Source organism: Zootoca vivipara, chromosome 14 (genome assembly GCF_963506605.1).
Source record: "Zootoca vivipara chromosome 14, rZooViv1.1, whole genome shotgun sequence".
Classification (NCBI taxonomy): domain Eukaryota; kingdom Metazoa; phylum Chordata; class Lepidosauria; order Squamata; family Lacertidae; genus Zootoca; species Zootoca vivipara.
Window position 1 is genome coordinate 44,230,050 of NC_083289.1, and position 25,889 is coordinate 44,255,938.

The window sequence follows — 25,889 nt, forward strand, 5'->3', positions numbered from 1 at the left end:
GAGCTTTAACCCTTTGCCTCTTGATGGGGTTTCAAACCCACTTTGACTCCTCTCCAAGCCTGCTGTTTGCATTAGAATGAAAGCTTCTATTGGCACAACAGTGGGAGACAAATACGGTAGTTGTAAGCCATCCAGAAAACTTTATGTTATGGGGGTGGCATTGAATGTCACAAACAAACAAACGATTGACACCTCTAAGATTTCAGCATGCATTGCTCCCCATTCACACACTTGTTTCTTTTACAATGAGGACTAGAATCTTGTTCAAAATAAAAAAAGGAATCCCAAGGCTGTTCCAAATCACAGAATACACAGGGGAAATTCTTGTTTAAAAAAGAAAAGGAAGAAGAAGTAAAAGTACCACACACAATCCAACTTGTATTCAGAAGACCTATCAAGTTTCTTCTCGGTGATTATTTTGATAGCAGATCCTGAAACAAAGAAGGTAAAACTACTGCAAGCTTTTATTTGCCTTTTGAGTTCAAAGCAGCAGCGGGAATGAATTCCTAGCCTTATCACTGGATTGTTTGAGTGAAACAGTGCCCCGGTGGAAGCCTTTGCACTGATCTCCTGTTGGCATTACAACCCAGAAGCAACGATAAAGGTGCACACAGAGAGATACCTGTCCTCAGCATCTCCCAGATGTGATTGCCGGGCACTTTTAAGTTGGAAGGATCTCTCAAAATTCTGCAGGGCTGGGGTGGTGGAGGGTGGGGGGAGAGATAAGATGAGAGGGCTCTTGCTGTGCTTAATAGTAGCAGTTCTGCTTTGCAGCCATGATTTCTGTATCTGTGCCAGGGCAATGTTTCCCAAAATTCCCCATCCACCACGGACCACCTGCAAATTGCTGCAGGTCTTGCCCTAGCACACAGAACGATTTTCCTGCTTCTTGTAGCAATTGCGATGAACTGCGCTACTTTGATTTCTTACACATCGTGTATTGTTGTATTAGAATTCAAACTGCAATGCAATTAAACGCAACCTGGAAGAACCGAAAGGAGCAATAAAAAATATAATGAAAAATATAAATATGAATATTTAATGCGACTGACGTGCCGTCCAGCCTGTCGCCAGCAACGAAACCACAGACACGCCATGGGCCATCTGAATGATGCTTGCAGACCACCCATGGGCCACCGTTCGGGAACTGCTGTGCTAGGGAATTCAAGAGAGCGAGCTGGGAAGGGAGCCCGTGCCATCGCTGTCCTACGTATGTGGTGATGATAAGGTGGCTTGATATCCAGGCACGAAAAAGAGGATTTCTTTCACCCCAAAAATAGGGCATCAATTTGCATGAAATTTGTATATGCATATTGCAAACTGATAATTTCTATAATTTAAGTAGAAATACAGTGCATCTCATCTGAGTGGAAAAGGCACCAGGCGGATTGCATACTCAGTCTGCTGGCTGTAGACAGCCAATTCCGAGGGTTCCTTCTCCTCCTTTTTATGGTCCCTTAGTTTCAAGCGAGGCTTGGACTGGACAACCCTCAGAGGCAGTGTGGTGTAGTGGTTAGAGTGTTCAACCAGGATCCAGGCAACCAGGATTCAAATCCCCACTCAGCCATGAAGCTCACTAGGTAGGTGACCCATAGCTGCCAAGTTTTCCCTTTTCTCACGAGGAAGCCTATTCAGCATAAGGGAATTTCCCTTTAAAAAAGGGATAACTTGGCAGCTATGGGTAGGTGGCCTTAGGCCAGTCACTGCCTCTAGGCCAGGGGTCAGCAAACTTTTTCAGCCGTGGGCCAGTCCACTGTCCCTCAGACCTTGTGGGGTGCCGGACTATATTTTGGGGGGGGGGGGAGGGGAATATGAACGAATTCCTATGCCCCACAAATAACCCAGAGATGGATTTTAAATAAAAGGACACATTCTGCTCATGTAAAAAAACCGCTGATTCCCTAACCATCCGCGGGCTGGATTTAGAAGGCGATTGGGCCGCTTCCGGCCCCCGGGCCTTAGTTTGAGGACCCCTGCTCTAGGCCTACCCTACCTCACAGGGGTGTTGTGAGGATTAAATGAGGAGAGGGGAGTACTATGTGCATCACCTTGAACTCATTGGAGAAAAAGGTGCGCTAAAAATGCTACAAATAAATAATAAACAAACCAATAAATAAATGATTGTTAGCTGAATTTCTGGCATTTTCATGGATTATAAGCATTCCCAGGAAATTTATCGTATGTTCCCAATTTCTCTCCCCAACCACAGGTTTTGTTTCCATCATCTCTGACAAATGAATACCGTTTGGAATTATATTCATTTATGTCACACAGCTTATGTCCTTGTATGTTAGAAAGCCCCTTAATTATTGGATGCCAAATGTCAAAATAAAAATTAAAATAATGGGAAACGGAAGGATTTGATTCTGTTCCTTTTGAGCGGCTCAGCATCAGAGGGGGGAAAGCAACACCTTGTTTTACTTCAGAAACTGACTGAAAGAAACCAAAGCAATAAAGAAGACCATACACAGCAAACCAAATATTATTTGCAAGCATTTAAAAAAGAAGTATTACTCTATTTGCAAGCATTTTTTAAAAGGTAGTGGAATGAAAAGGCAAACTTCACGTTCTGACTTACCTTCTGCAAAATCTGTGAAGGTCAACTTCTGAGAATTGCAAATAGGTAATTTTCTCAGCTCCACCACTAATTCTAAGAGGTTTACTTTTTGGGGAAAAAAGAGATTGCTACGAAACGCCAGTTCTGCGCCTTGGAAGGTGAAGACAGACAAGGAGACTGGGAAAGAGGCTCAGGTATACAGAAGAACAGAAGAGAAAGTCAAAAGGCAGCCGAGAGGCTATAAAAAGAGAGAAAAAGGGAAAGAACATGAGAGGGGTTGGATGTCAAAGAAAAAGTGACTTGAAACAGGAAAACTGACCTGACTCTGTTTGTCTACTGTTCCTTTGGGGTTTGCAGCTCAGTGTCTTGGTAGCTTCCAAGCAAGGCAGTCGGTCACCTGAGAGATGGAAAAGGACTGCAAACAGGAACAAAATATTCTCAAGTACTACTCTCTGCATTTAAGGTTCGAGAGATTTGGGGGCAATGCTAACCCAGAAAGCCCGCTCACAATATCAAATTGCCAGGAAGTGCCCTAACAGTTTCCATCAACAACATATACTTTTATAAACTTATTCTGAAAGGGCACATTAAAAAGAGTTGATTGGTATTCTGTATTTACAAAGCTGTAGTATCTAAGTTGGTTATGGTGTTTGGTTTTCAACAGCAAAGGGCAACATTTGGCACAAATGAGAGCAGAAATAGATTTAGCAGGCAAGCCGCCTTATCGCACAGGTGCAACAACAACAACAACAACAACAACAACAACAACAACAACAACACACACACACACACACACACACACACCTTTTTGAAATATGGCAACCCTAGTGTAAAGTTGAGAGTTAGGCATTATAATTCCATTTTACTACTTCTAAATGAAGTTTAGAAAAAGTTTAACACCCTTAATGGTTTTTAACTGAGAATCTTAGGATGCAATTCTATACAATACTCATTTGCCTGGAACTATGCTCCATTGAACTCAATGAGCCTTACATCTGACACATATGCCTATTTATTTGGGTGTTAGATCCATTCAGCTGAGCAATTCACACAAATATAATCTCACATGGAGCTGTCCTGTATAAATGAATTTTTTCCTCTCCTTTTTCTTTCTGGTAGCATTTCCAAAATTTGGGGAATTGCCGATGTGCCTTTCCTCTCTCCACTCACAACTCTCATCTGTTTATTTCTTATGAGGTAAATATGCTGAATTCCATCAGTCTTTCTCTTCAAAATCTTGTCATTTTTGTAAGTTTTCTTTTCTCTTAACCCTTTCAAAGTTCAAATGGGAGGCCCAGGCCTGAACAAAGTATCCAGATGAGGACTTGCAATTGCTGAGCATGAGTAATGAAATCAGTAGGACTAGTAGGGAATGCTCCTCTGTAATGTATTTGTATGGACATATTATTATTATTTTGATGATTTTTGTTTTTCCGAGAATTTGTTGGCTTGTCTGCGTGTGGGGATGTTGCAGACTTCAGGTGATCGCTTCCAATCTATTAACAATTATGTGAGGGGAACATAGGAAACGTAAGATGAACTTGATGGATCAGGCCAGAGGCCCATATAGCTCAGCATCCTGTTCTTGCTGTGGTGAACTAGATGCGCATGAGAACCCTTATACTACTTTTACAGACTTTTTCCTCATATGTTTAATAATAATAATAATAATAATAATAATAATAATAATAATAATAATTTATTTATACTCCGCCCATCTGGCTAGGTTTCCCCAGCCACTCTGGGCGGCTCCCAACCGAATATTAAAAAACACAATACAGCGTTAAACATTAAAAACTTCCCTAAACAGGGCTGCCTTCAGATGTCTTCTAAAAGTCAGATCGTTATTTATTTCCTTGACATTTGATGGGAGGGCGCCACTACCGAGAAGGCCCTCTGCCTGGTTCCCTGTAACCTCACTTCTCGCAGGGAGGGAACCGCCAGAAGGCCCTCGGAGCTGGACACTGAGTGTCCAGGCTGAACAATGGGGGTGGAGACGCTCCTTCAAGTATAATGGGGCGGGCTGTTTAGGGCTTTAAAGGTCAGCACCAGCACTTTAAATTGTGCTTGGAAACATACTGGGAGCCAATGCAGATCTCTCAGGACCGGTGTTGGATGACAATTGAAAATATAATGGGGAGGCCAATATTGTGTCTGAGGATTCCTGGCTAGGGATGAATGAAAACCAATTTCTCTTCGATGTCAGCAATGCAGACCCTCCAAGTGTCCCTATTTTCTAGGGACGTCCCTAATTTAGAAAAGTCGTCCCAGTTTCTGATTTGATCCTGGAATGTCCCACTTTTCCTTTGGATGTCCCTATTTTCATTGAAGAAATGTTGGAGTGTACAGAGCTATCCAACCCCCTGAGCCGTTTGAAGTGAATCCTGTATAGGGAAGCTTTTTTTAAAAAAATGTTTAATGTTTTATTATGTTTTTAATAAGAAAATTCCTTCCAGCAGCACCTTAGAGACCAACTAAGTTTGTCATAGGTATGAGCTTTCGCGTGCATGCAAACTTAGCTGGTCTCTAAGGTGCTACTGGAAGGAATTTTTTTATTCTTTGTTTCGACTACGTCAGACCAACACGGCTACCTACCTGTAACTATGTTTTTAATGTACGTTTGAAGCTGCCCAGAGTGCTGAGGCAACCCAATAAGATGTGTGTGGTATAAATATAGTAAAATTATCATTATGGAATGGGACGTCCCTATTTTCATCGGAGAAATGTTGGAGGGTATGGCATCGCTTTTGGGTCTTTGCTGTCCTGCAAGCTGAGAATTTTATAAACTAAACAAAAAGAAAGAAAGAAAAGAAAATTCATTACACTTTTACAAGGTAGTCCAAGGGCTGCCTTTCAGAGTTGAAGTTACAGGTAGGTAGCCGTGTTGGTCTGAGTCGAAGCAAAATAAAAAAAATTCCTTCAGTAGCACCTTAAAGACCAACTAAGTTTTTATTTTGGTATGAGCTTTCGTGTGCATGCACACTTCTTCAGAGTTGACATTCTCATCCACCTGCCTCAGGTAACAGTTCCTTGAAGTAGCCTGTGGCAGCCATCTTTTTTGTTTGTTTGTTTCATCCAAGTTCCTGAGAGAATGAGCTATCAGAATGTATTTGCTGTGTTTTCTTCCCACTTAGAGCAGCTGTTGCTACCTGTGAAAACTTGAACGTCACCCCTGGGAAAACGTTTTAAAAACTGTAAGCAATGGAAACATTCAGCAAAAAAGTCCAGACAACTGGAGACTGCGCCACAAAACCACACAGACAGATCCGTGAGGAGCAGACCAGGTCAGTTTGCTCCAAAATGCGTAGCAAATTACTTTCTCAAGCACCCATAGTCCGGATTCCCCCACCCTACCTGTAGCTACAACCCTGGAGTGTTTGCGTGTTTTATTACAAGACTGAAGTGCAAATTCACAGGTTCTGGCAGCCAAAATAATACAAGTTTTCATTCTTTTCAAACTATTTTGTCGAAATGCAGAAGATGCAAGTCTTTTACTCCTGTTCGGTTTAAGAATGCTTCTCCCTTTATTTATGACAACCACCCTTCTTCGAATTCTCTCCCTAGAGATTATCGCATATATGAAAAGGAATTATTGATGTTTGAAATACAGGAAAACGTAACCTTCAAGGAACAAAGATCAGAAAGCATGAGCTGCACTGCCATCTAGGTGGAAGGAAGGGGAACAACAACAAGGTTCCCTTCAGCATTAGGTTGTGTTTTTTTGTTTTGCTTCCGTGCTCATGGTTAACTGATTCATAGAGTAGGCTGCAGTCCAATGTACATCTATTGTATTTGAGAGGAAACTCCATGGAGCACAGTAGCGCTTACTTCTGAGTGAAAATTCAAAGGATTATGCTGCCTTATGTTCTTTGGAGAGAAGCAACTGGAGAATTATATAAAAGTAATGTCCAATTCACTGCAGATGGTGACAGCAGTCACAAAATTAAAAGACGCCTGCTTCTTGGGAGAAAAGCAATGACAAACCTAGACAGCATCTTAAAAAGCAGAGACATCACCTTGCCGACAAAGGTCTGTATAGTTAAAGCTATGGTTTTCCCAGTAGTGATGTATGGAAGTGAGAGCTGGACCATAAAGAAGGCTGATCGCCAAAGAATTGATGCTTTTGAATTATGGTGCTGGAGGAGACTCTTGAGAGTCCCATGGACTGCAAGAAGATCAAACCTATCCATTCTTAAGGAAATCAGCCCTGAATGCTCACTGGAAGGACAGATCGTGAAGCTGAGGCTCCAATACTTTGGCCACCTCATGAGAAGAGAAGAATCCTTGGAAAAGACCCTGATGTTGGGAAAGATTGAGGGCACTAGGAGAAGGGGACGTCAGAGGACAAGATGGTTGGACAGTGTTCTCAAAGCTACGAACATGAGTTTGACCAAACTGCGGGAGGCAGTGCAAGACAGGAGTGCCTGGCGTGCTATGGTCCATGGGGTCACGAAGAGTCGGACACGACTAAACGACTAAACAACAACAACAACAAATGTCCAATTCTGAAAGTTTCTGGCCTCCTTCTCCCCTTAGCATGCTCCCTCCCCTTACATGTGCTCTGTCTGGGCAGATGCACCTGGCTTTGCCTATGAATTTGGCGCCAGGCTTTTGATGGCATGACTATGTCCTGCCCCTCTGCCACCTCCTATTGTTCAGCCTCTCCCTCTTGTTAGTGTAATCTATAAATAGAATTTAAATGATCCTTGCATAGTTTTGCCCCTGGCAACAGGTTTTCTCCCAGCAGCAGGGTTTCCTTAGCAACAGACTTCTTTATTCGACATGCTCCGGAAGAGAGAAAGGAATGGGTGTTACTCTTTTCCAGAGGGGAGGAACGAGTCTCTGTACATAGTTTTACTTTATTTTCCTTAGACCAGTAGTTGTATAAGTTGTAATGTTAATTCTTCAGTAAATAACTTAAGCAGAACTGGAATGGGTGAGGTGTTTATTCCCACATGGGAATTCACTAACAGATGAGCAAAACTGAGGAAAAGGATTCTGGAAGAATTTCTGGGAGAGTCTGCTGACTGTAAAAGGAACCCCAAATGATAGCAATTTGCACAGGCACCTCTGCCTGGTTAGAGTTCTTCCTACTTCCTGATGATCCTCTGCACTCTGGGTAGGAGGGACAGTTGTAGTTTAGTCGTTTAGTCGTGTCCGGCTCTTCGTGACCCCATGGACCAGAGCACGCCAGGCACTCCTGTCTTGCACTGCCTCCCGCAGTTTGGTCAAACTCATGTTCGTAGCTTTGAGAACACTGTCCAACCATCTCGTCCTCTGTCGTCCCCTTCATGGATCAATGCCTTGTCGTGGCAAAGGGGCTTGAATAACTCAGAGAAGCTATGAGCTATGCCATGCAGGGCCACCCAAGATGGACAGGTCATAGTGGAGAGTTTTGACTAAACGTGATCCACCTGGAGAAGGAACTGGCAAGCCACTCCAGTATCCCTGCCAAGATAACTCCATGGACAAAGACAACAGGAGGGACAGTAGAGAGAACCAACAGATCTCGGACATGAGGGGGGTGGTTCACAAGGGGAGGACCTCCCTCCTCCATCTCTGGTTGCCAGCCCTCTAGCTCCTCACCATCTGCTCCTCCTCTGCCTGGAGCTGCCAAACCATGCCAAGCAATCCATGGCGATGAGAACACATGGCAACAGGACTAATGAGAACGATGCTTAACAGGAAAAATGTACTTCTAACGAATGAACAGCGAAACCAACAAGGTCTTTTAATCATAAATGGAAAACAGGGAAATTCCCAGCTTTGCATGCGGGGATGGATCTTTGCAATGCCAGCTCCTCATGTTTCCAACCTTGCAATCCAGTTCTCCACAACGGTTTGTGATGAATCAGCATCTTAGGTGTGCATTTTTCACTGCATAGCAACTACAGCCTTGGCCATGTGTTAGTAGCAGTACACATATTTTGTGGGCACAAACACCCCGGGTTTAATTCCTGACATCTTCAGCTGGGCTGTGGCAACCCAACCAGATGGGTGGGGTGCAATCAATAAAATTATTATTATTATTATTATTGGGCTGGAAAGCCCCTACATTCTACCTTGGGGTGCTGTTGGCTGTCAGAATAGACGCTACTGAGCCTACAATCTGATTCTGAATAAGGCAGTGTCGTTTGTTCTTATGCCTTAACTCTGCAGGTAGAGCACCCAAGCTTGGCAGACTGGTGAATATTATGCCTCCTGCACTTCATGCTAAGGAAAGAGGTGGGGAACCTGTGGCTCTCCAGAAGTTTCTGAACTACAATCCTCTTAACCCCTGACCATTGGGCCATGCAAACTGGGGCTGATGGGAGTTGGAGTCCAACAGCATCCGGAGAGCCAGAGGTCCCCCCACCTGTGTTAAAGGATTGTAGGTAGCTGGGAAATAGTTCATCCCAGGTTGTTGCAAATTAAGGGTTTACAGTGCTGAATGATACAGACCACAAGGCAACTTCCTATGTTTACATGCACACACCCAAGTTATCTAAGGCTACACAAGACTCTGTTTGCATAAATGAAGATTGGATACATGAGTCATCTCAAAAAAAGTTTTATTAGCATGATTAAAAACATGTGCTGAAGACCAACAGATAAAATAACTTCATCAACATGGAAGAAAATCCATCCCAACACTTGATAAAATCCAGTTTTTTTATACTGGATGGACAGCTTTATTGCCAGTATTCTCGCATGTCCTTGAAAAACCAGCTGCACTGGGTCAGTTTATGTAGCTTCCTGGCTATGGCTGGATCATGATCCTTATCCATAGTTAGGTATAAAAATATCTTCGATTTATTGTTGGATTGCAGGTGCATCGTGGGGGGTTTAAGAAATCATCAACAGAAGAGTTCTGTCTTTTTTTAAAAAAAGAAAGAGTTCTTTCCCCCCCCCCTTCCAAAACATACTACAAAGAAATTAGTATTTTGACCTTTAGACTTCATACATGATGTCGATTTAGAATGGATAACCACAATTTTATTTCCTCCCATCCTGTAATTAATAAAAACCGAGAAAAAACCCCGAAATCAAAATGCTTCATTCACAGACTGCTTCTTGGGTTTGACTCAGAAGACACATTTACACTGGTTTGAGGACGAAGACAGCATCATCTAAGACATAGTAGTCATTATACATGTCACCTTCACATAAGTACGGCAGTCTAGTGAACGCCTCTATGGCAAAGCCAGCTTTCCTGAAAACCTCTGGCAGGCTGTTCACCTGTTCCTCCCACGTCTGTCCTTTGATTTCCAAAACTTCGGAAGGTTTATCCCACTTGCCACCTACTGAAAAAGAACATGGGGTTCGCGTTAGTTATTTATCTCTATTTAAATCTGTTTCACTTTGTCAGAGAGAGGACTGGCAGGAAGCAGACCTCTCTCCCCACACGCACAAACTGGCAACAAGACGGGACAGAGAGCAGCAAGGCAGGAAGGAGGTTCCAGGGCTCTAGCAGCATCCTGGAGCCTCGGGAGATAGAGGAAAGGGGAAGGAGGTTCCAAGGCTCTAGCAGCATCTTGGAGCCGCAACTGCAGTTGGGAAGCAGAGAAGGGGCGGATGCAGGTTTGACACAATGGGGATCCGTAGTGGCGGTAGGAGGGGCATTTTGGGGACCAGTCTTAAAGGCTGGGTCAGAGCCTGCCAGACGCCATTGCAGGCTTCTGCCCCACGCTCAGCAGACATGATTTGAGACATCTCAGCACTGTATATAGAATGCACAATAAAACTCTGAAAATCCAGACGATGTGTGGAGTGCTTACTCGGGAGCAGCCACCCCCCATCCGTGACACACTTATTCTGCCCTTTTGGCCTAATGGCTCTAACAAGGCAGGCTGCGAATCTGTTAGGAAAGGCAGAAATTACAACAACAAATCAAGAACAATAATGGACAAATCCTATGAGCAGTCAAGAGCTGTAAAGCCCAGAGCAAGCTCTTCCCAAACAGCCAGGCAGCATCCAAAGGTGAAAAAAAAATCATCTTAATCCATCTTCTAAAAACCAGGAGCAAGGGAAAGAAACCTCCTTTCCCTATTAGGTCAAGAAATGCAAATTCCCCTCGCTGAAACATGGATGGGTATATGGAAAAACTTGTGCACAAACTGAGAGTACTTGATGGAATTTATAAAAGTTAAATTTATTAAAACCTGGTTTGCCTTTCCAATTTACAAATTCCTTAAAGATAATGATATTAATTCCCCATTGCAATCTGCCACAGTTTGGAACTCATGATGAGATCCCCCCCCTTTACCATTTATGTATTACTCCTCTGTGTTTTTCTTTATCCCAATACTGCAAAACTGATTAATTAAACAGTGTGTCTCCCTGAAATCTTATTATTACTATTCTCCATATTTCTTGGATTAATGAATGTAACTGGGTGGTGTTGGTGTTGGGTGTGGTTTTGTTTGATGTCATGAGCACCTCATTTTGTCTATAATGAAAAATCAATAAAATTAAAAGAAAAAATATATACCGCTCCTTTATTGTAGTGGTTATTGTAAAAAGTACCAGATAATTTTAATCATTTGGTTTCTTCCAAATTATTCTACTTTCTTGCAACAATAGGTAGGAGAGTTATTCCCCAATGCTTGAATTTATTTCCTTCTATGTGTGTGCTTCTGCATTCAAAACTCCAAAATGTTTATTTTTAAATTGTGGGACAAAATGAGTACATGAACCGTGGGAAGCGATACCTCTCTCAAACCACTTTCAAGGCTCTTGAAAACTATTGCCTGCCTCAGTCTAAGTTGTTCCAGTATTGCCAATGTTCAAAATGCTCTTTCATCACTACACAGTGTGGTTTCTGTGAGTGAAGTGGCAAAGCAGTTTGGGTGATAGCCACTTCATTCCCAATTTTCAAGAGAAAGGAAGTGCAGGGACCATATGACCCACCATGTGAAGACTTACGACAGAGGCAGTAAAACTTTTGCAGCCCAAAGAAACTCAAGTGTTAGAAACTCAGAAGATAAGCAAATTGTCAAATGACACCTTAAACCTAGGTTATGGTCGCCACAATGGGATGTCTAGAGCCATACAGTGATGATGATTAATCTCTTTCTATACCGCTTTATATTTTAAAGAAAAAATCTCAAAGCAGTTTACAACACATTAAGACATCAAATAAAACAATCCAGAATAAAACAAATTCAAGCTTTAAGTATTTCAGATCCTTCTCTAAGCAACATATTGCTTTCCACTTTACCTGCTTAATTTAAATAGATGCCCCATAGCAGAACTCTAGGAAGCCAGTGTGGTGTAGTGGTTAGAGTGTCAGACTAGAACCTAGGAGATCAGGGTTCAAATTCCCCACTCTGTCATCGATCTCTCTGGGTGACCTTGGGACAGTCACAGCCTCTTTACCTACCTTATAGGGTCCTCGCAGAGATTAACCGAGAAGCGGGTGTGAACCATGTACTCCTCTTTCCCAGCTCAAAATTAAAATTGATATTGGTACTGATAGGAGTAGGTTTGTCTAATCCGCTTTTTAAAAGCCATGCAGCTTGGCGGCCACCACTGCAAATTCCATCTTAACCATGCACTTTCTTCCAACATTCAGCTTTGTTGGATGTCCTCAGGTTCTAGTGCTATGAGATGGAGAGGAAAACAGAGGGGGGGGAGGGGGGAAGCCATGCGCTTTTGATGCCTGGTGTGGATGTGACCTTAAACCCTGTTGCTCACATGGCCCTCTCCATAGTACTGCCTTGTGAAGGGCAAGAGAAAACAAGGTGTAGTTGGAACTGTGCACACTCCTCGAAGGAAAGATGGGATAGAAAGCATAATGATTATAATCTGTCGACTTGGTGAGCGTCTCTCCCTCTTTCCGTTTGCTTGAACCAGATGTAACAATAGGAATCTGCTGTTTTCAGGAAAGGATAATTTGGGACGCGGGTGGCGCCATGGTCTAAAGCACTGAGCCTCTTGGGCTTGCCGACTGGAAGGCCAGCGGTTTAAATACCCTTGATGGGGTGAGCTCCCGTTGCTCTGTCCCAGTTCCTGCCAACCTAGCAGTTCGAAAGCACGCCAGTGCAAGTAGACAAATAGGTACCGCTGTCGCGGAAAAGTAAACGGCATTTCCGCGCACTCTGGTTTCCATCACGGTGTTCCGTTGTGCCAGAAGCGGTTTCGTCATGCTCGCCACATGACCCGGAAAGCTGTCTGCGGACAAACGCTGGCTCCCTCGGCCTGAAAGCAAGATGAGTGCTGCAACCCGACAGCCACCTTTGACTGGACTTAACCGTGCAGGGCTCCTTTACTTTTACTTGTTACTTTAGTTAAATAATTCTTTCCCCTCCTTTTTTAAAGGTTCCTGAAGGGTAGTGTTGTAAGGATTTCCCAGCAAATAAGCCGAAAACAGTTCCACAGAGAGACACCCTGTGCTTTATTTTACATCATGTAAATACAGAGCTAGGAACTTCCTCAGTTGTGCAATATGAAGAACTGTAACTGACAAGGGCTCTCCATTCCGTCTCCACTTCAGTTCCACTTTCTTGAGCTGAAACCCTTTCAGAGGAAACTTTGCAGGCAAAATGGCAATGTTCAAGCAATGGATTCTGATTCTGGTGCTGCAATTTATCTGGGTGACGTATTATGCAGGTAAGGAATTCTCTCTTTCTCTCTCTCTTAATCCTTTCTGTTGTCATTAAGCTTTAAAAACAACAGCTCTTGCAGAAAGCATGAGAACAAGATTTATTTGAGAAAAACTCAGGCAGAGGTGGGGTGAGGCAATTGACCAAAAAAACAGTGGGGGCAGGGGGAAGCTAATTTCCTCTATCTCTGCAGAATCATGCACAGGATTGGGTTGTAAGTCACGCTAGTGGAGGTGATGACTGGAGCCTTCAAACGGCTTGCGGAAACTGTGCAATTAACAGGTAACAGCAAGCTCCCAGATTGTAATATGCAGAGAACCGACTCCTCGCCCTTTTTCAATTGACTTTCTCATCGGGGTATGTTTATTCCTCCTCAATAGGTGCCGACTTTTGCAAAGTGACAGTATCTCAACCTCCATTCATGGAAGGCTACCCTGCATCAAAATATATCACTATACCGTGTACTTTTTCTGCTCAGGGATGCCCCACATCCACTCCGACCATTCTGTGGTTTCGATATCTTGCGCGTACCCATGAAGCCTTGTGCACTCCCTACTGTATAAACAGCACAAAGTTCAAACTGGTTCACTCAAAATCTATGAACCAGGCTCAGCTTGAGATCAAAGAAATCAATGAAGAAGACAGCGCAATTTATTTTTGTGGGGTAGCAATTTCAAGTTCCAATTCCTCCACCTCCAAGCAAACTGGAATCGGAACAGTGTTAGTGATAAGAGGTTGGTTGCTACTTTATTCTTTTGAGCGGGGAAGGGTTCTCTTTATTATTTTAAGGAGGTTTGTATCTAGTGCTTTTTTTTCCCTAAAAAAAATGTTTAGGGGTACTCTCATTTTCCTACTCATTTTGAATTACTGCCCTTCAATGAGGCCAAACTTAGATTCACAAAATGTTTAGGGGTGTGCGTACCCCTGCACACCCCCCCCCCAGAAAAAAGCCCTGTTTATATCTCACTTGCAGGTCAAAGACTGCTCCCTACGAATACTATTTTAATAAACTGTAAAGCAAATTCGCTAAGGCACATGCGGAAGATCTCAGGCTCAATCTCTGGCATCTCCAGTTAAAAGGATCAGGTGGTAGGTATGGGGGGGGGGAGATCCCTGCCTGAGACCTTGGAAAGCTTATGCCAGGCTGCTGGACTAATGCTCTGGCTCTGCACAATGATTTTCATACTGTATATTCAAACTAATCAAAACCAGAGAGATACAAAGCAAGCCTAACTCTCTCTAACTCAGTTGGTTGATTCACATGATAAACTATGTAAAAAAAATTTTTTTAAATTGTCCAGTAGCACCTTAGAGGCCAACAAAGTTTGTTCTTCCTGCCAACCTAGCAGTTCGAAAGCACGTCAAAGTGCAAGTAGATAAATAGGTACTGCTCTGGCGGGAAGGTAAACGGCGTTTCCATACGCCGCTCTGGTTCTCCAGAAGCGGCTTAGTCATGACCCGGAAGCTGTACGCTGGCTCCCTCGGCCAATAAAGCGAGATGAGCGCCGCAACCCCAGAGTCGTCCGTGGCTGGACCTAATGGTCAGGGGTCCCTTTACCTTAAGTTTGTTCTTAAACCATAGTTTTAAGTGATAAACTATGGTTTACGAAGCTGGGAATGGGCTTTTGTCCTGCGTGTTCCTCCCTTGTTTTGGTGCTTCAGCCCAATTTGAAGAGTGTCTTGCTATCTCAGAAGCAGAAAACTCTGTTTTAATGTCTGCTTGATAACCAGGTTTCTAAAACCATGGTTTGATCTTAGTTTAAGATCCTGGTTAGGAAACCAGCACTAAGCAGCAAGTTTTGAGTGTAATGGGAAATGGTGATTTGCTTTCATCCTGACTGAAGTGCTGAAGCTGGTGTTTCAGGGAAGGAGGAGGAGCTTGCAGACCTGACCGGTTTTTATAAATAGCGGCATATAAAGCTGGAACCATTATATCTGAACTGGCCTAGCAGGCTCTTCTCATGTTCTGATGGTCTAGACCAGGCATCCCCAAACTTCGGCCCTCCAGGTGTTTTGGACTATAATTCCCATCATCCCTGACCACTGGTCCGGTTAGCTAGGGATCATGGGAGTTGTAGGCCAAAACATCTGGAGGGCCGCAGTTTGGGGATGCCTGGTCTAGACTCCTCAAGGTGGAATCAAAACAAGAAACTGGAAACACAGAACCTGAGGTCTCTGCAGTTCTTTGGTGGACTTTTAGGACATATATGAATAATCATTCCCATTTGAACATTGTACCTGCAAAATATAACTTCATATGGAACTCTTTGTGACATCTACATAGGTCTTTATATACAAATAACTTGCACAATCTGTTGTGCCTTTGGGTCTTCAGCTGGATTACATGGTGACCTCTTGCCACCCAGGTCTAGATGCTCCTCCACACCTACTTTTTCTCTCCTTCCCACTCCCTTCCTTACATAGAAGAGCCGGTGGTTTGCTTACTTTATGCTCCGTCATCACTGTTTTTAGGTCTCAGATGATGGTTACGTGTTCCTTTTTATAAAATCATTAAAAAGCACAAGAAAATCATCACTCATACTATGCCAATAATGCAAACTTAAACTAAACTAACAATATTCTTTTTGTCGCTCTTATTTTTAAAAAAGGGAGTGGAACATACAGCCGAGGAGTTGAGTACAGCATGCTGGCCATCTCAGTTACACTCTTCCTCTATCTTGTTGCCTTGTTGGCAGTTTCTAAGTTATTCACTAAGGTATGTTCATCTCTCTGTGTGTGTCTCCTCTCTCTCAATCTCTCTCCTATACCAGATCCTAACAGCTTTACAATGCTTTCAATGAACAAAACCCAAGACCAAGCCTTGGGTTGCAAGTCTATTTGCTGTGAAAATATATATTTTTTTTAATAAAAGAGGGCATGTGATTATGACACCCGCGCCACTTCTGCAAATTCGGTTGGTGCCAAGCTAGATATGTGAGCCACATCCACTTCTTAAAAAAACACACACCCCAAAACTGGGAATATACATAGGAAGCTGCCTTATGCTGAATCGTACAATTGGTGCATCTTCTGATTTGGACTATTGCAATAGTCCTTACGTAAGGCTGCTTTTACAAAGTTATGGAAACTGCAGGGCCTGAATTTGTGGTGGTTCTGCTGAATGGAGCAGGTTATACGGAGCATATGACTCTTTTGTTACAACAACTCGTTGACTTACTGGTTTACTTCCATCCCCTCAGCCTTCAAAGCATTAAACAAGGGCTACCTGCTACCTGCTCCAATACAAACTTGTATCAGATGAACCTCTCCTTTCTCCTGCCCAATTTGAGGTGTGTTTAGTAGAGACGCAAGAGGAGGGGCCCTTTTCAGTGGCTGCACGCTGGCACTGGAATTTTCTCTCTTGGAAGGTCTGCATTGCCCCCTCTTTGATGGCATTCTGTCTAAATGACAAAACCCTCTTTTTTGGGCCTGGCTTTTGGTCTAGCAGCTGAGTTGGCCACTTTTCACTGGATATTTTCTGCTGCTTGCATATATCATTTAGTGCTAGATTTTTTTATGATACGATACTTATGCTTATTTCATTTGTATATGATTTGGGGGGCAGTTTTAAAATATGTTGGCACACTGATGTATTTTATCCACTAAGGAACTCAGGGTGGGTTATATCCCCCACCCACCCCCAAGTACACTGCAGTTACATCCACACCATATATAGTTTGTTAAGGGTGCATTTGTAGCTCTGTGAGGGGTAAACTACAGTTCCCAGGATTCTTTGCAGGAAGGCATGTGTTTTTAATTGTGTGGTGTGGATGTGACCTGTATCTTCGCAATCATCACTTCCGAGAGGTGGGTTAGGTTAAGAGAGCATGCAGTTTGCCCAAATTGCTCAGAGAGCTTCCTGCCCATGCAGTGATTTGAACCTGGGACGCCACAGTTTAAATCCCACACTCTATCCGTATCTCCATTTTTCACCCAACATGACCTGCTCTTCAATTTAACCTCCCAAACATTTTACTTCTCCATGTGACAGGTGGCTCCCATCACTATGGTTCCTTGAAGGCAACAGCAAAAATACCCATTGCCACATCATCTCCAATCTCTGTAATGTTTGCTTAAAAGAGAGAGGGGGGGTACCAATCCCCTTTGCTAAAATGCATTGTTCACCTTTGTTTCCACAGCCTAAACTCAAGAAAACAGAGAGGCATGTCAATGTTTGCGTAAGTGTTTGCAATCCTGTACACAAGGTAGTTAATGAATTCTCCAAGGGTGAATCTTTATATGAGCAGGAAAAGGAACTACCCACGCAAAGGAGGGAGGTATCAGCAAGCTTGGGGTTTGCAGAGGGACAAAAAACTTTAGTTAAAACCCCAGTTCTTAAGAGAGACACCCTTCCAAGCTACTCAGTGAGGCCTAAGCATGTTCAGTAGCCACCCTTGAGAGAGAAACCCCCTTAGAAAACTGGGGGAAGAGGGATTATCCTGAAAGAAGACATGGCTGGCTGGAACCCTGAATATGATCTTTCCACATGGCAACACCTGGGTGCATGTCCAGCCTGTTGCATTTCAAATCTGCAGTGGGCTGGCATATGGCAAGCCTTTAAAAAACCCCTGCAATCTTATACACACAACAGCTGGAAGATCACAAAGTTTGTAGGCTACACAACAGTCTATGGCGAGTTAATTCAAAGTCTCCAGGGAACCGCTGCTGCTGCTGCATATGACGTCCATAGCTGCCAAGTTTTCCCTTTTCTCGCGAGGAAGCCTATTCAGCATAAGGGAATTTCCCTTAAAAAAAGGGAGAACTTGGCAGCTATGATGACGTCTGAAAACAGATGTGTGCAGCCTCATCTCCTGACTGAATTTCTCCAGCTGGGGAAATGGAGCCAGACTACGACTGCTGCCAATCTGGAACAGAGGTGGGGAAACTGCAGTCGATTTGAATGCTGCTGGACTCCAACTCCTTATTGGTCCTAGCCGGCATGGTCAGTATTCAGGGAATTTAGGAGTCCGACAACATCCAGGACGCAAAAGTTTTCCCCTAATCCATTTCTGCTTTAGAAAGGAGGACCAGAAAAGTAAGTGCACCACAATGCACCACTTTATGCTGAGACGGAAACACAGAATTCTGCTGGGGTTGCTTCCTCCTCCTCCTTCCTCTTGTGGTGTTACGGGGAAGAGAAAGGGAGCACATGCGCCGCGTGGGCGGCTCTTGAGGTAGCCAGTTTGCATGGCTAGCAATAGGAACAGCAAGGTCCCTTCCTCATTGGGTCTGCCTGGTGACAGAGCTCCATGGGGAACAGGCAGGTGATGGGCAGAGGGCTGACACCTGACACTCAAGTGTGCTGCATATGTGGAGACGGGCGCCTGGCTAGACCGAAACAAAAGCGAGAGAGGGACCAGCAGGGAACGAAGCAATGCAAGGAAGAGGCCTGGGCCTCTGCTTGGCTAAAGCTGCCACCCTTTCTCTTTCGGAGGCACCTTGACCCATGTTTCCTCTTTTCATTGCTGCCGTGTTTAAATGGGATCGCTTTCATTGCATGATATCATTACAGACGTTGGTATTCCAAATGGTACTTTTCATTGTGTATTACAATTTTATTATTTAGTTATTTCATGTCATTAATGTACATGGGTTTTGTAGTTAATTATGAATGTTTGCATTTTAAGATTTGTGTAACTGGTTTTTATACTTGGAGACCACTTAGAAGTCTATTTGGGCACTGAGCAATATATTAATAATAATAATAATAATAATAATAATAATAATAATAATAATAATACAGTGGTGCCTCGCTTAACGAATGCCCTGCTTAACGAAATTTCCGCTTAACGAAATGATTTTTCGAGTGGAGGTTGCCTCGCTAGATGAATTCGTTTTATGAAAAATTCGTCTAGCGAATTGCGGTTTCCCATAGGAATGCATTGAAATTCAATTAATGCGTTCCTATGGGCAAAAAAAAAATTAAAAAAAAATTCAATGCATTCCTATGGGATTCGCTAGACGAATTTTTTGTTATAAGAAAAGACCTGTGGAACGAATTAAATTCGTCTAGCGAGGCACCACTGTAATAATAATAATAATAATAATAATAATAATAATCAGCTTGCTGTTATTTGTCAGGGCACACTGACCAACTTGTGCTCCCTTCCACAATATAACAGCAAAGAGAGGGATGGCTGGAATGGTCTGATCTGGCTCTGTATAAGGCTATGGTCCTGCAGCTGATAAATACCCCGCCCTACAACTGTTAGCAACAGTCATGTTTCCTATTGCATCAGCAGTGTCAGAAGGGGTCATTTTCTCAGTTTCTGTTTTAAAAACAACAACCCACCAGGGTGCCCTACACTGCTAGGCAAGGACAAGTGTTCAAAGCCTCTTTTAAATTTCCAGGGTGGGGGAAGCAAAGCAGCCGTTTGTCGAGCAATCGCAAAGGAGTTTGGCAAAAAGAGGCACAACAGGCAGCGGAGGCATGTAAGTAGCCAGGAGCACTGAAAGGGGGCAGGAACTGTGTTCATACGGGCAACCACAGCGCATCAGTGACAGAAGGGGAAAGGAACCAATTGGGCGGCAGCACAGAGGCTGGGTTATAGGCTGTGCTACTTTGCCAATGTTGCTCTAGTATTCTAAGTTTAGCAATGAATGCAAAAAGAATTATTATGTCTTGTCTGTGCTGTGACTTGGCACCTGTCCTTCCTTATCCATTTCAACCTGGAGGTGGCATAGCTGTTCTGACAATAGCATAATTCTTCCTGCAACTCTCACAGAAATGTATCTTGTATAAATGGGAATGTCGCAATGAAAAACAAGCTACAGAAAGTAGGCTTAAAAATACAACAGTATTACACATACCGTAAAGATTCCGGACAGAATAATATTTCATAGAAAGCTAATCTTTTTGAGCTTGCCAATGGATGCCAGTATGGTATAGGGATCCCTTCACTGAGTAAGCTCTCGGAGAATTTGCAATTGTTTGGGAAGCTGGTATAAGTTTTCCTTTGCTGGTATATGGATATATGTGGTATTTTTTAAAAACAACAAGAGAGAGAGAAGTGCGGTGCACCACTGCAGCAAACATCACTCTTTGGGATCAAGTTTTTTTTGTTTTATTGCACACTAGCAAACTACTGAGCATGCTTCGCTTCTTTTCTTGCAGGGACATTTGGATAAAAGCCACAAAATGGATGAATTATCATAGCAGATGCACATTCACGGGTTCGGTAGAACTGGAAACGCGATTCACACATTTAACATCCGAAGGGGGGAAAGTGAGCTTGATATAGCAAAAAGCTCCTACCTATTGTGTCATACTAAGCTAGGGCTGCCATACGTCTGAATTTTCCCGGACATCACCAGGATCTCAAAGGCGGAACTGATGTCTTGGGGTTTTTTTTTTTTGAAAGGCAGCACCTTGTCCTGGATCTTGTTGTTGTTTAGTCGTTCAGTCGTGTCCGACCCTTCGTGACCCCATGGACCATAGCACGCCAGGCACTCCTGTCTTCCACTGCCTCCCGCAGTTTGGTCAAACTCATGTTCGTAGCTTCGAGAACACTGTCCAACCATCTTGTCCTCTGTCGTCCCCTTCTCCTAGTGCCCTCCATCTTTCCCAACATCAGGGTCTTTTCCAAGGATTCTTCTCTTCTCATGAGGTGGCCAAAGTATTGGAGCCTCAGCTTCACGATCTGTCCTTCCAGGGAGCACTCAGGGCTGATTTCCTTAAGAATGGATAGGTTTGATCTTCTTGCAGTCCATGGGACTCTCAAGAGTCTCCTCCAGCACCATAATTCAAAAGCATCAATTCTTCGGCGCTCAGCCTTCTTTATGGTCCAGCTCTCACTTCCATACATCACTACTGGGAAAACCATAGCTTTAACTATACGGACCTTTGTCGGCAAGGTGATGCCTCTGCTTTTTAAGATGCTGTCTAGGTTTGTCATTGCTTTTCTCCCAAGAAGCAGACGTCTTTTAATTTCGTGACTGCTGTCACCATCTGCAGTGATCAAGGAGCCCAAGAAAGTAAAATCTCTCACTGCCTCCATTTCTTCCCCTTCTATTTGCCAGGAGGTGATAGGACCAGTGGCCATGATCTTGGTTTTTTTGATGTTGAGATTCAGACCATATTTTGCGCTCTCCTCTTCCACCCTCATTAAAAGGTTCTTTAATTCCTCCTCGCTTTCTGCCATCAAGGTTGTGTCATCTGCATATCTGAGGTTGTTGCTATTTCTTCCGGCAATCTTAATTCCGGCTTGGGATTCATCTAGTCCAGCCTTTCGCATGATGAATTCTGCATATAAGTTAAATAAGCAGGGAGACAATATACAACCTTGTCGTACTCCTTTCCCAATTTTGAACCAATCAGTTGTTCCATATCCAGTTCTAACTGTAGCTTCTTGTCCCACATAGAGATTTCTCAGGAGACAGATGAGGTGATCAGGCACTCCCATTTCTTTAAGAACTTGCCATAGTTTGCTGTGGTCGACACAGTCAAAGGCTTTTGCAAAGTCAATGAAGCAGAAGTAGACGTTTTTCTGGAACTCTCTAGCTTTCTCCATAATCCAGCACATGTTTGCTATTTGGTCTCTGGTTCCTCTGCCCTTTCGAAATCCAGCTTGCACTTCTGGGAGTTCTCGGTCCACATACTGCCTAAGCCTGCCTTGTAGAATTTTAAGCATAACCTTGCTAGCGTGTGAAATGAGCGCAATTGTGCGGTAGTTGCAGCATTCTTTGGCACTGCCCTTCTTTGGAATTGGGATGTAGACTGATCTTCTCCAATCCTCTGGCCATTGCTGAGTTTTCCAAACTTGCTGGCATATTGGGTGTAGCACCTTAACAGCATCATCTTTTAAAATTTTAAATAGTTCAGCTGGAATATCATCACTTCCACTGGCCTTGTTATTAGCAGTGCTTTCTAAGGCCCATTTGACTTCACTCTCCAAGATGTCTGGCTCAAGGTCAGCAACCACACTACCTGGGGTGTACGAGACCTCCATATCTTTCTGGTATAATTCCTCTGTGTATTCTTGCCACCTCTTCTTGATGTCTTCTGCTTCTGTTAGGTCCTTACCACTTTTGTCCTTGATTATGGTAATCTTTGTACGAAATGTTCCTTTCATATCTCCAATTTTCTTGAACAGATCTCTGGTTTTCCCCATTCTATTGTTTTCCTCTATTTCTTTGCATTGCTCATTTAAGAAGACCCTCTTGTCTCTCCTTGCTGTTTTTTGGAAATCTGCATTCAGTTTCCTGTATCTTTCCCTATCTCCCTTGCATTTTGCTTGCCTCCTCTCCTCCGCTATTTGTAAGGCCTCGTTGGACAGCCATTTTGCTTTCTTGCATTTCCTTTTCCTTGGGATGGTTTTCGTTGCTGCCTCCTGTATAATATTACGAGCCTCCATCCATAGTTCTTCAGGCACTCTGTCCACCAAATCTAAATCTTTAAACCTGTTCCTCACTTCCACTGTGTATTCATAAGGGATTTGATTTAGATTGTATCTTACTGACCCAGTGGTTTTTCCTACTTTCTTCAGTTTAAGCTGGAATTTTGCTATAAGAAGCTGATGATCTGAGTTACAGTCAGCTCCAGGTCTTGTTTTTGCTGACTGTATAGAGCTTCTCCATCTTTGGCTGCAGAGAATATAATCAATCTGATTTCGATGCTGCCCATTTGGTGATATCCATGTGTAGAGTCGTCTCTTGTGTTGTTGGAAAAGAGTGTTTGTGATGACCAGCTTGTTCTCTTGACAGAACTCTATTAGCCTTTGCCCTGCTTCATTTTGAACTCCAAGGCCAAACTTGCCAGTTCCTTTTATCTCTTGATTCCCTACTTTAGCATTCCAATCCCCTGTAATGAGCAGAGCATCCTTCTTTGGTGTCATTTCTAGAAGGTGTTGTAAGTCTTCATAGAATTGGTCAATTTCACTTTCTTCAGCACCAGTAGTTGGTGCATAAACTTGGATTACTGTGATGTTAAAAGGTCTGCCTTGGATTCGTATCGAGATCATTCTGTCATTTTTGAGATTGCATCCCATCACAGCTTTTGCCACTCTTTTGTTGACTATGAGGGCCACTCCATTTCTACTACGGGATTCTTGCCCACAGTAGTAGATATGATAGTCATCCGAACTGAATTCGCCCATTCCCTTCCATTTTAGTTCACTGATTCCCAGGATGTCGATATTTATTCTTGTCATCTCATTTTTGACCACATCCAGCTTACCTCCATTCATGGTTCTTACATTCCAGGTTCCTATGCAATATTTTTCTTTACAGCATCGGACTTTCCTTTCGCTTCCAGGCATGTCCGCAAGTCAATTGAAAAATCATTTTTTCTTGGTGTTTTTCACCAAGGCAACCCTATAGCTAACATGTTAAATGTAAATGTAGCATTTACACCTTTGCCAGGAGCTGCCTAGAACTGGAATTAATTTCAGTGGGTTTACTTCGAGCAGGGGCTAATGGAATACAACCTATTTCATCGGAAAAGTCATTGAGTTTTTAGTGGTCCTCCTTCCTTTTCCCTTCATTGATTTCCATCTTCCCCACATTCTCCTGCCCACCCTCACCCTTCTTTGCTTAGTTTTAGAGCTGCCTGTGCCTTTTCAAAAGGTGAGCCCATCTTGTACTTCAGAGGCCCACATATCTAGCATCCTGATCTCAAAGCAAACACTGGTCTTTGAACCATGAGGAAACAAATGCCAATATGTGCTTGGTTGCCTTGCCAGGAAGTTGTGTTAAGTTTTATTGTACAGTTACCAAACAGGATCCTGGACATAAAGGTGTGGGAGAGAAACAGCAGCACCCCGGAAATCCTGAGAAGTTACAACCCCACAGAGAGAAACAGAACTGTAGAATTGCAAAGTAAGATATGGAAAACGCAAGAACGACGACCATTTCACAACTCAGGCCAGCTTAAGCACAGATTCTGGGGCCTAGGTCTTGCATGGTACATTATGGGGGCTCCCCCTAAATGGACCAGAAACAGCAACTCTGGTCCATGGTGGAGAATGGTGTGAACAACCAGTCCAGGGCACATACTGGGGCTGGTGACAGTTGCTGAAGTATCCCCTTTAAATTACTGGGTGGGTTTGCTATGCAGGAAAAGACCTGCTGAGGTGCAAGTTGCACCAAACATCTTAATTTCCCCAGTTCTGCTTTTTTTACCCCTCTCCCTTTAAGAGACCACTTCGTGCTGCTGCCTGTTAAGCATGCAGAGCAGGGAGCAGTATAGGAGAAAGCAGGAAGTGGCAGAGCAACCAGGGAAGGGCTTTGTGGGAAGGAAGTCGGGAAGCAGTGGTGGAGCAGCCAGGGCAAGGCAGGAAAGGAGAAGAGCAAGGAGGGCGGTGTTGTCTTCCCCCTGCAAGGGCACCTTGCCCAAGGTCCCTTCAAAACTGGCAACACACCTGTGGTTAAGAAGCATCTACAGGCATACAACTGTACTCCTGGGATTCTGCCCCGAACCTGGGTGCTGCAGTGACCAGAAGTGCATTTACACCAACTGCGCCCGTTCCTTATCAGATCTGGCCACTGTGATGCATGACTTAGTTGTATCCTATAAAGCCCTCTATGCTTGAGCCCTGGTTACAGGAAATATCGTAATTCCCTACACGAACCTGCCTGGGTGCTAACATCCTCAGGTGAGCACCTTCTCTCAGTCCCATCGACATCAGTGACACAGCTGGTGGTGACACAAGAGGGAGCCTTTTTCTGTGGCTGCTCCCACATTGTGTAATTTCCTCCCAAGAGAGGCTAGACTGGTTCCCTATTGATATCCTTCCACCAGCAGGCTAACGCCTTCCTAAGGCCTTTGAAAACGGAGGAGCGGACACTGGGCTGCGGACAGGGCAAAGTGGGTTTAAATTTTTGGTTTTGAATGTGTTCTGCTGTATTTTAATTATTGCTTTTAACTAGCTTGTTTTTATCGCTTTGTATTTCATAGTGCTGTTTTAAATGTTGTAAGCCACCCTGAATCCTAATTTGAGAGAAAGATGGAATATAAATACTAAAAACAACAATTGTGCGCACTCCTCAGTAGTGCTGAAGCAAGACCCCCCCCCCCCAAAAAAAGTTCTTTGTCAACATGGCATTTTATCAAAATTAATTGGGAAGTCAAATGTTTCTACTTTTGTATGTATGTAGTTCAAAACAGTACAAAAGCTAAGAGATCTGTTGTGGTGGTTCAAATGGGATCCCAAACGATAGGGTGCAAAAAGGGGTCTCTGGACTGTGCCCTGTCCCCTGGCCATGCACCATCAGCTCCCAACCACAGATCCTGGTTTGTTGCAAACTATAGTTTGGCATTTTGTCCGAACCAGGAAACTTTGGTTTGTGCTTTTCTCGCAAACCAGTTTGGAACTACCTCTTCCTCACAAGATATATTATTGCCACAAATGATGGTTTATAAGCTTACACAATTTTTTTAAGAAAGACAGAGAGAGACAACACATCCTTCCCACTTTTCATGAGCGGATGAACAAAGGGTGGGAATAGAAGGTAATGCAGAAACTGAACTTGTAAAGAAGAAAGCCTGGATTTCAAAGCCAGAACAAGTCTTTTCTCATCACCTCATTTCTCTTTTTCTTGCATGTTAACTTCCCCCATCCCCAGCAAAACACGACTGCCAAAATTTGAACGTATACAAAGTACTTTCTTGCATTTTGTCATCTGCATGATGCTGAGGTATGGGTATCTATTCCCATGGAAGAACAGACTCCCTACAAATTAAGATTTGTCTTTGTAGCTTTTGCGCATGATGAACAGGCTGTAAGCTTAGTTTCCTTCCTTTGGTTATTTTA

At 43.5% G+C, this 25,889-nt stretch overlaps 2 protein-coding genes across 5 annotated transcripts in view; one reads left to right on the forward strand and one right to left on the reverse strand.

Annotated features, from left to right (window-relative positions):
- Positions 1 to 9,091: 9,091 nt before the first annotated feature.
- METTL9 (methyltransferase 9, His-X-His N1(pi)-histidine) overlaps positions 9,092 to 25,889 on the reverse strand; it is a 32,799-nt gene continuing 16,001 nt past the window's right edge. The window contains exon 5 of one of the 2 annotated variants that reach the window (XM_060282999.1): positions 9,092 to 9,837. In XM_060282999.1, the coding sequence (XP_060138982.1) occupies positions 9,635 to 9,837 (203 nt within the window). In that variant the 3' untranslated portion in view covers positions 9,092 to 9,634. Of the gene's footprint in view, positions 9,841 to 25,889 lie in introns of both variants that reach the window. The other variant, XM_035131400.2, reaches the window with a different exon arrangement.
- On the forward strand, positions 12,961 to 25,290 carry IGSF6 (immunoglobulin superfamily member 6). 3 transcript variants are annotated; one of them, XM_035131404.2, is made up of 6 exons: positions 12,961 to 13,147; positions 13,521 to 13,874; positions 15,750 to 15,856; positions 17,280 to 17,318; positions 19,492 to 19,572; positions 20,255 to 25,290. In XM_035131404.2, the coding sequence occupies exons 1-6, from the start codon at positions 13,081 to 13,083 to the stop codon at positions 20,294 to 20,296; spliced, it is 690 nt and encodes a 229-aa protein (XP_034987295.1). In that variant the 5' UTR covers positions 12,961 to 13,080; the 3' UTR covers positions 20,297 to 25,290. The 3 variants fall into 3 exon arrangements, with proteins under 3 accessions (XP_034987295.1, XP_034987297.1, XP_034987292.1); XM_035131406.2 differs by lacking the exon at positions 19,492 to 19,572; XM_035131401.2 differs by lacking the exons at positions 19,492 to 19,572; positions 20,255 to 25,290 and having other exon boundaries at positions 17,280 to 19,436.

Excerpts from the sequence above, each read along its gene's own strand:
- IGSF6 (XM_035131401.2), top strand. The coding sequence starts at position 13,081 with ATGGCAATGTTCAAGCAATGGATTCTGATTCTGGTGCTGCAATTTATC. Across the intron at positions 13,148-13,520 it reads CTGGGTGACGTATTATGCAG|GTGCCGACTTTTGCAAAGTG; the intron begins GTAAGGAATTCT and ends CCTCCTCAATAG. Across the intron at positions 15,857-17,279 it reads TTTCTAAGTTATTCACTAAG|CCTAAACTCAAGAAAACAGA; the intron begins GTATGTTCATCT and ends TTGTTTCCACAG.